At 39.5% G+C, this 12,079-nt stretch overlaps 1 protein-coding gene across 4 annotated transcripts in view; it reads left to right on the top strand.

The window, feature by feature from the left end:
• Positions 1–8,796, top strand: part of rarga (retinoic acid receptor gamma a) — a 102,105-nt gene extending 93,309 nt beyond the window's left edge. For all 4 annotated transcript variants that reach the window (XM_061903319.1, XM_061903317.1, XM_061903316.1 and 1 more), the window contains 2 exons: positions 1,713–1,871; positions 4,372–8,796. In XM_061903319.1, the coding sequence (XP_061759303.1) occupies positions 1,713–1,871; positions 4,372–4,736 (524 nt within the window). In that variant the 3' untranslated portion in view covers positions 4,737–8,796. The remainder of the gene's footprint in view (positions 1–1,712; positions 1,872–4,371) is intronic.
• The last annotated feature ends 3,283 nt before the right edge of the window (positions 8,797–12,079 follow it).

The following is a 12,079-nucleotide window of genomic DNA, read 5'->3' as shown; positions in this document are numbered from 1 at the left end:
CTTTTCTTTTAAAAACACTCACTAAACATTTTGGGAACTGAGGAAATTAATTGTTGAAGCTTAGAAAGTGTAATTCTTTCTCATTCTTGTTTTATGTAGAGCTTTAGTCGTTCAACAGTCCGGGGTCTCCGCTGTTGTATTTTACGCTTCATAATGCGCCACACTTTTTCGATGGCAGACAGGTCTGGACTGCAGGCGGGCCAGGAAAGTACCCGCACTCTTTTACTTCGAAACCACGCTGTTGTAACACGTGGTTTGGCATTGTCTTGCTGACATAAGCAGGGGGGTCCATGATAACGTTGCTTGAATGACAACATATGTTGCTCCAAAACCTGTATGTACCTTTCAGCATTAATGGTGCCATCGCAGATATGTAAATTACCCATGCCTTGGGTACTAATGCACCCCATACCAGCACAGATGCTGGCTTTTGAACTTTGCGCCTATAACAATCCGGATGGTTATTTTCTTCTTTGTTTTGGAGGACACCACATCCACAGTTTCCAAATATAATTTGAAATCTGGACTCGGCAGACCACAGAACACTTTTACGCTTTGCATCAGTCCATCTTAGATGAGCTCGGGCCCAGCAAAGCCAGCGGCGTTCCTTGGTGTTGTTGATAGATAGGTTTTGCTTTGCATAGCAGAGTTTTAACTTGCACTTACAGATGTAGCAACCAACTGTAGTTACTGACAGTGGTTTTATGATGTGTTCTTGAGCCCATGTGGTGATATCCTTTACACACTGATGTCAGTTTTTGATGCAGTACCACAGGTACTGCAGGTCCGTAATATCATCGCTTACGTGCAGTGATTTCTCCAGATTCTCTGAACCTTTTGATGATTTTACGGACCGTAGATGGTAAAATCCCTAAATTCCTTGCAATAGCTCGTTGAGAAATGTTCTAAAACTGTTCGACAATTTGCTTACAAATTGGTGATCCTCGTCCCATTCTTGTTTGAGAATTACTTAGCATTTCATGGAAGCTGTTTTTATTCCCAATCATGGCACCCACCTGTTCCCAATTAGCCTGCACACCTGTGGGATGTTTCAAATAAGTGTTTGATGAGTATTTCTCAACTTTATCAGTATTTATTGCCACCTTTCCCAACTTCTTTGTCACGTGTTGCTGGCATCAAATTCTAAAGTTAATGATTATTTGCACAAAAAAAAAGATTATCAGGTTGAACATCAAATATGGTGTCTTTGTAGCATATTCAACTGAATATGGGATGAAAACGATTTGCAAATCATAGTATTCTGTTTGTATTTACATCTAACACAATTTCCCAACTCATATAGAAACGGGGTTTGTAAATTATGATTTCAAAAGAAGTTATTCATCAAACTATATGTTAGAAAATAATAATATAATTATACATCCATATTCATATACAGTGGCCCTCAATGAAAATGATTTTGACACCTCTGGTTTAGATGTTCTCTTATTATGAACATTCATGTTAAAGGTATTTAATTAACACGTCATGCATGTACATTCCCTTCTTTCTTCAGTCTCGTTGTCATGCAAAATAAAACACAAAAATATGGATTAAAAAAATATATATAATTGTTTGCACCCTTATGATTCATATGATTAAAAGGTTGAATGGTTTGACAGCATAATTTTTTATTCAATTAGTGAACAAAAACATGTCCAGTTATGTTCATTTAAGGTTGCTCAATGAGATATTTTCTCTTCCTTCATTAGACCGCATGGACCTGGAGGAGCCCCAGAAAGTGGATAAGCTGCAGGAGCCTCTGCTGGAGGCTTTAAAGATTTACGCCCGTCGTCGTCGCCCCAACAAGCCCCACATGTTCCCCCGCATGCTCATGAAGATCACGGACCTCAGGGGCATCAGCACCAAAGGTGAGAAGAATTTTCTGCTATTTCACTGGTCAGCACAACCATATTTCATGTATGTTTCATACACGGTGTAATACTTCTAGAGTTCCTAATCAGTGTCCATACATGCTAGGTTAGACCAAAACAAACCTTCTCAAATGTCCTCCAGCAACACTAGCAAATAGATTCCCCATCTAGATAAATGTGTGATCAAAGGCAGTAGTGACATCTAGAGGACAAAGTATGTCCTACATGTGACTTTCCATCATGAAATGGCTCCTCCATCCTCCATTGTTTGTGCCAAGTTCTTCTTTGTTCAAATCATTGACAGGTTACACTGATATCACACCATTTACTCAGCTATGGTGGAAAAACATTTATTTATTGATCATGAAAAATTGCCTAACTTGCGTGCAGTGTTATTGTTTTCCAGTCACAACCAATCTCATTAATTATTACTTTAAACCTTACTATGTCGTTACCGGAAAGAGGCACAGCGAGTTTTGACGCTCTTTTTTGTGCTCCAACATGGTCTCCACTTCCACACTTCCTTATTTTCCACCAATCACACATGTGCATTTAAGGACAGCCAGTAAAAAATGGCATTTTCAAGATGCCATCCATCCATCCAACCTTTGGGGTTGCGGGGGGCGCTGGCGCCTATCTCAGCTACAATCGGGCGGAAGGCGGGGTACACCCTGGACAAGTCGCCACCTCATCGCAGGGCGCATTTTCAAGATGAATAACCTTATTTCACATCTCTGAGTGGCACATGCCAGATATGTGAAGGTTTTTTAAAAAAAAAAGAGCACAATCATTATTGTTTCTTTTTCCTTGTACAGTTAGGTTTTTTAGAAAATAACTTTAATGATCAGGCAGGCCCTGGATAAATTCCGGCCCTATAAAGAATTGTATTTTTATGCCCCACATTACAATTTATATCTTCTTTTAATACTTTTAAAATCAACTTGATGCATGTTTTGAAAAAAACTGTTCAATAGTATTTTTAATGCAAATTAACTTATTTAATACACCCCAGCACTAAAAGATGAGCCAGTTTTGATGCTATTGTAAATGTTGTGTTGTGATGTGGTATTTTATTTTTTATTATATCGTATTGTGTGCTTTTTTTCTTTTCTTTTTGTCTTTGAAATTTTAATTTTACTGCATTTTGTCATGGCCAGGGGACTACAGATGAAAACTAGCCTTCTGGCTAATTCTGGCTTTTTAAACAATGTGTACTCATGTCCATCCATCCATTTTCTACCGCTTATTCCCTTTGGGGCCGCTTTTATTAAATTGCACTGTCCCCTTTGAAATAATGTAATCTTAATCTTGATAACATTTGTTTAAAAAAATGCAAAATTTAATTTGAATTTAATTTAGTTTAATTTTGCAGTTTTTATACAACATTTTTTAAATGTGTTGTAAATACAATTTCCAAAAATAAAAGCTAATTTAGTTATAAAGCATGTTTATGTATGCAGGCTTCACGGTGGCAGAGGGGTTAGTGCGTCTGCCTCACAATACGAAGTTCCTGCAGTCCTGGGTTCAAATCCAGGCTCGGGATCTTTCTGTGTGGAGTTTGCATGTTCTCCCCGTGAATGCGTGGGTTCCCTCCGGGTACTCCGGCTTCCTCCCACTTCCAAAGACATGCACCTGGGGATAGGTTAATTGGCAACACTAAATTGGCCTTAGTGTGTGAATGTGAGTGTGAATGTTGTCTGTCTATCTGTGTTGGCCCTGCGATGAGGTGGCGACTTGTCCAGGGTGTACCCTGCCTTCCGCCCGATTGTAGCTGAGATAGGCGCCAGCGCCCCCCGCAACCTCGAAAGGGAATAAGCGGTAGAAAATGGATGGATGGAGGGTTTATGTATGCAAGTTAATATTAGCATGCCAACTTTTTTAGCCAATTTTACAGTTTTTTTTAACAAATCTTGTTGAATTTGTTACAAATACAAATGTAATAAAACAGCAAAATTAACTAAAAAAGTTAACATGCTAATTTTAAAATCATAACTTTTAATTTAGCAAGAAAAGTTAGCATGCTAACTTTTTCTAGCCAGTTTTGCTGTTTCTTTACACTATTAGTCATTGGCAGGTTACACCGTTATAAAATTAGCTAGAAAAGTTGGCGTGCTAATGTTAACTTGCATGCATAAACATGCTTTATCGCTAATTTATCATTTGTTTGCACTTTTATTTATAACAAATTTAACAAAATGTGTTTAATCAAAAAAAAAAATTATAACAAATGTTTAATGCTTACACATTAGAGTCATGTAACTTGGTACTTGACACATGCTAACTGTTATCATGCTAACATTAGCATTTCACTTCGGTTTGGGCATTAGAGCATTCGCAAGTATTTTCTCCAGAAATTGCATATTGAGTTGAAACATAAATTTGCGGATATTGTTGTGGATGTTGTCACAACTAATTTGCAATGTAAAGAAGAATGTACTATTAAATAGCACACCATTGAAATAGGACAAAATGAATTGGTTATGTGATGATGTCTTAGGTGCGGAGAGAGCCATCACTCTGAAGATGGAGATCCCAGGGCCAATGCCTCCACTGATCAGGGAGATGCTGGAGAACCCAGAAGCCTTTGAAGATCAAACCGAGCGCAACGACAGCCCCCCACCCCCGCCGCCACCGGCCCCGGCCCTGGTGCTGAAGCAAGAGGTCGATGACGAGGACGACAGCTGGGCCACGGAGAACGGCAGCGAGCCGTCGCCCGAGGAGGAGGAGGAAGAAGAAGACGAGGACGACGATGATGCGGGCGATGACGAGAGAGACAGGGGCTCGGACAGCGACGGGGAGCCATGGGGGGTCCTGGACGCCATAGACGGCTCCAGGAAAGGCCTTGTAGGGAGGGCTCAGTGAGCAGCCTATTTCATACACATGCACTGATTGATGACACACACACATAGATAACCTCACTCCATCTCCCGCATCAATAAAAACATGGCCTTCCCTCCATCTCGGTGTCCTCCACAGAGGAGCCTTATGAGTTCACAGCCATTAAACTGTGGCCCACGCGCTCCACCACAAGTGAACTCCAGATAGATAAAGCTAAGGAGAGACGACAGTAAAAAACAACGCAAACTCCTGGCGAGGCCGAGGGGGACGTTAACATGACAAAAAGAAGTGACCCTCTCCAGTCTCTTTGTCTCGACTTTTGTTGTTCCTAACTGGACAGGACAAAGTGGAAAAATCAGAACTTAATAGGTCTGGTTAATCACAAAAAGCACATTTCTTAAAAATGAAACATGAGTACAAGGCAAAACCAAATTACAGTATGTTAATCTTTGTTTTCGCTGGTAACTATTTTTTTGTCTTTTTTTCTCAATTTATGTAATTTATATATATATATATAAATATATATATATATATATATATATATATACACACACACACACACACACACACACATTTTTATGTGTGTGTGTGTATACAGTGGTCCCTCGCCATGTCGCAGATTTGTTTTTATAAGCATATTCTACATAATTTTTGCCCTAAATTAAGCATTCCCAAGCATAAAAATGGCTAAATGGCTAAAAAGATGAATACTATAGTGTTGGTCACTAGATGAGACCAAACCAATAACATCCCAATGTTCAGCATCGTGCGGCCACTGATTAGTATATTGGATTAAAAGAGTGATAATGTGACTAAAGGGTGTTAGTTCATGTCTGGGGTGCTCTCATAATGTTGAAAAATGTATTTAAAATGTAAAACAGTTTTTTGTATGCTCTATCTATGAAAATTTAGATTTATAATGAACGATTTCTATTCTTTGCGGAAATAAATGTACATTAACAGCGATAAACCTGGGATTACTGTATACTTTATATGTATGTATATACATATACACACACATATATATATGTACATATATATAGTATTGTGTATGTATGTATGTATATATATATGTATATATGTATATATATATATATATATATATATATATATATATATATATATTTACATAATTGTTTATTTTGAAGTGTTTTCCTGCGAGGTTATTGAGAGGGAAAGCAGAATGCAAGCTGGATCTTCCATAACAGTTCAAAATGCTTCGCCTGGGGGTCTTTTAAAAAAAAAAAAAAAACTTTTTGGAAGGGGGGAGGAAGTGGGTGGGGCTACACTTACTGTGGACGTCAGTGATAATCAAATCTGGAGGACTTTTGTCATGTGAATAATCACGCCTCTGTTATCAGGGAATCGGCATCGCTCTCTTTGAATTCAACCTTGTGCCAAAGTTAGGAAAAGTTTGACTACTGGCAGGTACTCCAGCCATGATGCACGCACACAATCTCACACACACACACACACACACACACACACACACACACACACACACACACACACACACACACACACACACACACACACACACACACGCACACACACACACGCATACTCCTTCAGCTGTAGCAGATTGATACTTGATCGTACATGTAGCACTTTTGTACAAGGAAAACACATTCATGTTCAACCGGCAATACAATCATGCTTGTACCTTTTTCAGAGGATGTCAAACACACACACATTCACACACACACTCACACACACACTCACACAAACATGCACACACACACGGATTCTTGTATTTGTGACCTTCTTGAGACCTCCGAAAAATGATACTCACTAAGAGTCCCAATTGTACAAGAAAAGCTTAACATTTTGGCAATTTTATGAAAAGAGTCGTAATTTTACTCGACAAGTCACAATTTTTTTCAGAACATTTTGAAATGTTGGCAATATTATAATGATAATTGGAATTTTACTACAAAAAATCACTATTTTACAAGAACAACAAAAAAATTGGCAATATTGTGATACAAATTTGAATTTTATTTGACGAATGTCACCATTTTGCATTAAAAAGTAATGATTTTACATACAAAAGTGAATATTTTACGAGAACATATTGCAACATTACAGAAACAAAATATGAAAAATGGTTCCCAATTTTATAAGAAGTCGACACATTGTGAGAAGACTGCTTTCAGTTCATCCATTTTTTTTGTTCATAAATGTTTTTTAATCTTCATTATTTACTTAAAAGTTATTACAGTATGTCTCTATACACATATTTATTTTACTCTTTTTTTAAATTAATTTTGTCCCAAGGGGGAGCATTTCAATTTCTTATATACACTTGTTATTTCATATGTTGACCAGAGGGCGAGCACTTTTAAAACTGACACCCGGTCAATTTGAAAAATCCCTCCTTTTTTGGGAACACCCTAATTTTGATAGATGTCACCACCAGGCGTGCGAATGAGACATTCTCTACTAGATGCAATGGTTTTCCGTATTGGGACCATGATTTCGGTCCTAACTTGTTCACCGGTCCTCATATGGAAGGTGCTTTTCCTTGTTAATGTCTCAAGAAGGGTATAAATACAAGAACACACACAGACACAAACACACAAATCTGCAACAATCAAGTATGCAAGTGGAAAGCAGGAAATTCTTACGGAAGATATTTTGGACTAAGACTCAGGGCTTTTCGGTGAGGACCAAACACTAGCTGCTTGCAGGCATGCTAGAAAACAGGCAATATTTATGTGTGTATTCTTCTTGACCCCGTTTTGATGAGCTCGACCCCGCTCTGTCTCTGCGTGTACATATAGAAGGGGACACAGAAATGGGAGCAGGTGGCGTGAATGCCAGCGTAACTTCACCCCACAGCGGGGGTGCACGGCGGCGACGTCCCAACTAGCTGGCATCCATGCCGCATTCCCCGAGAAGCCATCATCATTATAGCCTCATTTCTTCTTGTGTATATCCTCCCCTCTCTTGTTTAATGTGTAGGAATATGTCTTCTTATGTATCATTTCTACGTTGCCAAAATTGTCTCATTCGGCAACGAGTGGTGAGGGTTTGGGGGGGGGGGGGATCTGAGCAGCTGATATAAAGATTTTTCTTTTCTTTTTCTCTTTCAAGCAATATGAACATTCTGTCGCGACGAGAAGGCCCATGACGTGAATGTGGGGAGGTCTCCTCATTTTCATTTTGGGTGAATGTGTGTTCGCTTTTATTCATGCCTTGGCCATATTTTAGGTGCATTTTTATTGAGTGAATAAGTATTTTATTTTATTTTTTTTAGCTGGAGTTGACACAAGAAAGTGCCAAATTATATTAGTGTTCAAAGGCCGGGCTGGCTCATGGCATAAAGAATATATGCTGTCAATGTGAGGTTTGGAGCCTTAACAGTTCCATTGCAACTCATGACGACAAACCCTAGTAAATATAAAGACCAAATGGCTGGATATAGGCCCACAAAATAGCCAAACTTTTTTTCACCGAGTACCACCTCTGAAAACACTTGGCTCTCCAGATGCCACCTTAACGGCCAACATTATCATACAGTAGCGTAGTAGGCCTATGTATACATTAACAACCAAGCAGAGGTTTTATTTAACAGGTATACCCAATATTTACTGGAACATAACACCCACTTTGAACAGTAGCACTGTGATAACAGCTCGAGTCACGACGTTACAATTTTTAAACAAGTGATTCTTTGGTGTACCATTAGATGGATCCATGTGTACCATGAGTGGTGGCCTCCAGCCTATTCCAGCTAAATAACAAATATTCACTTCAACACAAAATTTGGCCAAAGTGTATGGATAATTTCGGACGTGTGTGTGTGTGTGTGTGTGTGTTTCCAGCCATAGAATGAATGTCCGTTGTCACGGTGCTGTCACACACTTAAGTGTCTTTTGTGTGATGACTCTCTCTGCTGGGCTGTTACCATGGCGATGTAATGTATCCGATGCAGGCAGACCACGCCGAGATGACCGTTCTAGTTTTTCAACATGGCCAATGTGTTGTGTACCCATTGTTTATGTCGACTCTTGTTATACAAAGAAAAGCCATATAAACAGTAAAAGGCACAATAAACTACTTTTTTGAGATTCCTGGACAATTTGGATTGCTTTTTGTTTTTGTTTTTAATTCATCGATATTATTCTATTTCAAAGCTGGCTTCAAGCACATATTTGTATACAGTCAGGGGCTGAGAAAAATCAACTCCACACATACACTTAGTGTGTGTGCTGCGCTAAAAAATGAATTATTGCATGGACTTGGTTTAAACCATCTTTAAAAAAAAAAAAAAAGCCTACTTAGCTTTTTGAATTTTTTAAACTGAGATTAGGATATGTAGAATAGTGATTCTCAAACTGTGCTACACCTTCCATTAGTACAGGGGTCGGGAACCTTTTTGGCTGAGAGAGCCATGAAAGCCAAATATTTTAAAATGTATTTCATACCATATTTTTTAACACTTAATACAAATGCGTGTATTTTTTAAGTAAGACCAACATTTTTAGGGTATAATGACTCTGTAATTCTTTTTAATAACATTGTTTTTTCTTGAACAGGTGCTGTAGAAAATGGATGGATGGATTAAAATGCAAGAGAATGTTTTATATTTTGAACGTTATTTTTAACATCATGACTACCAGTGGAATTATTCATTACTTATCGTGTTAAGCAACGTCAGCTAAGAGTTATCTGAGAGCCAGATGCAGTCATCAAAAGAGCCACATCTGGCTCTAGAGCCATAGGTTTCCTACCTCTGCATTAGTAGTTCACGGGCTCCATTTAGTGGTACGCCAAAGAATCACCTAATTAATGTTCAACACAGTGTTACTGTTCAAACTGTCCTATGTTACAGAGGTCAAAAACAATTAAATATGTTTGTTGAGTGAAACTGTGCCTTGTTTTTAATGAACATTTAGCGATATTATGCTACTGTATTTCAATGTTGGTCATCCCGGTGGTACTTGATAGATTTAAAATGATCACCACTGATGTTCACCACTGATGAACATTATCATATAATTTATTCCATCCATCCATCCATTTCTACCGCTTATTCTCTTTGGGGTCTCTTTGGTTATCTCAGCTACTATTGGGCGAAAGACAGAGTACACCCTGGACAAGTCCCCACCTCATCACAGGGCCAACACAGATAGACAACATTCACATTCACACACTAGGGCCAACTTGGTGTTGCCAATCAACCTATCCCCAGGTGCATGTCTTTGGAAGTGGGAGGAAGCCGGAGTACCCGGAGGGAACCCATGCAGTCATGGGGAGAACATGCAAACTCCACACAGAAAGATCCCGAGCCCGGGACTGAACCCAGGACTGCAGGACCTTCGTATTGTGAGGCAGACACACTAACCCCTCTGCCACAGTGAAGCCCCATAATTTATACAGAAAGTATAAATAATGACAAATAAAAATAGACTACTATTAACTGCAACATGTAAGTGTAAAAACAACAACAACAACAACAACATTATGATGTGTACATTTTCAGAATATGCTTGTTTTTAAACAAAGAAAACAATTTGAAGTTGTCTTTACTTTTAAGTTATCGTGCTGTGACTTTACCAGTCCGGCCCACTTGGGAGTAGATTTCTCTCCATGTGGCCCCCGATCTAAAGTGAATTTGACACCCCTGGTATAGACATTCCTAATTTCATTCATCCAACCTTACCACTGAACTTTCACGGCTATATTTATTTTACATCACCATTTACGATGTCTTTTTAATACAACTTACATATTTTTATGGCAGAGAAAAAAAAAATTCAATCTTAACAGCAGCCCGGGGCCCCCCACCCCACTTACCTTACAGTATAATAATGCAGCGTTATGCTTTATCCATTCCTTGTCATTTGGCCGTCATGGAGTTGCGCCACTAGAGGGAGCTCTTGCACTATGACTTGGGAGTAAGAGCCGGGTGCAAAGGTCGTGAGGAGAAGTGGGTGCAGGGGGTCATAAATCAGCAGCTCCTGGTGAACAAGGACATCAGATAAAGGTCTTCCCTTAAGATTTGCGCCCCGTACACTTGGTAAGAGGCAGCTGGTAGCAATAATAAAGCTTTACTCACGTTTGGCGTGCCCATAGTTTTCTCCCTCAAAGATGGAGTGCTCTGCTAGTTGTGAGCTAAATCCGTCGGCCCTGATTTATGACTCAGATTTAAGGATGGCGTGCAATCGGCGCTGGGATAAAAGTGTGCACCAGGCAACACTTTTGATAAAGGTCAAATGTGCAAATCAAGGAGGTGAAATGTGTATGTATGCGATAAAGAGGCCAAGGAAGTAGCGTGGAAATGGCAATCGTCAACCCCGCCGCCTGGAAATGTCCCAAATGTTATCGATTTGATGCCCAAGTGATATTCAATCTTTGCGGAAGACGGCATCTTGTTTTTTTGTTTTTTACGAGATGAGATAGCAGAGTCATCAGAGATCCGACACCCAATCTGTGACAAATTATAGGACATCAGGGCCTTAAAAGTTCAACATTAGAGCCTTTGTCACAAAGGCGCCTTTTAAATGTTTGTCCAAAGCACGTCGGAAACAGGCAAATGAATAAAAGAGCCCCTTTGTGATGGCCTCAGTAAATGTCACGTCAATAATCAAGATTTACACGTCGAGCGCAAAGTTTACAACGCATACCTCAGCTGATCAGATCCGTTTATTTTGATATTCTCATAAATTCTCGAAGGAGCAGAGCAGCTACTCATAGTAAACACCCCCCCCCCCTTTTTTTTTACCCTCCCAGTGTGCCATTCAGATACAAGCGCCTCACCTTGATTTTATTAATAGATAGGCAGAGACGGCGGCCGGTGATAAACAAGAGACGAGATTCTATCAATTATATGATTGCTTTAATTAACTATCATTAAAGACAGATCAATAATGCCAGACTCAAATTAAAATAAGGCCCATACATTATACACTATTTTACAAGGAACAATCAAATGGCCTCATATACTGAGCCTCTGCAAGGGGGTTGCCATGGTAACTACAAGGGGGGTAGCCAGGCAAAATGTCTGGGCGTGCGCGCGCACACACACACACACACACGCACGCACGCACGCACGCACGCACGCACGCACGCACGCACGCACACACACACACACACACACACACACACACACACACACACACACACACACACACACACACACACACACAGCAGTCATACTTGATGATGTGAGGTGGAAGAGGGGAAAAAAAAAAAGGAATGGGAATGTGATTGTGAAGGGCAAAGAAGTAATTATTCACTTTTGTAAGAGCATCCGCTAAAGTAAGTCATGTTGTTAGCTGGATGGATAAAAAAAAAAAAAGTATTGGGACGCATACAGAAGTAAAAAGTAGGAGTTAAAAAAAAAAAAGATGTCTGGCAGT

This window comes from Nerophis ophidion, linkage group LG06 (genome assembly GCF_033978795.1).
Source record: "Nerophis ophidion isolate RoL-2023_Sa linkage group LG06, RoL_Noph_v1.0, whole genome shotgun sequence".
Lineage (NCBI taxonomy): Eukaryota > Metazoa > Chordata > Actinopteri > Syngnathiformes > Syngnathidae > Nerophis > Nerophis ophidion.
The sequence above is the reverse complement of the archived record's forward strand: the minus strand, read 5'-3'. Positions and strand labels throughout refer to the sequence as shown.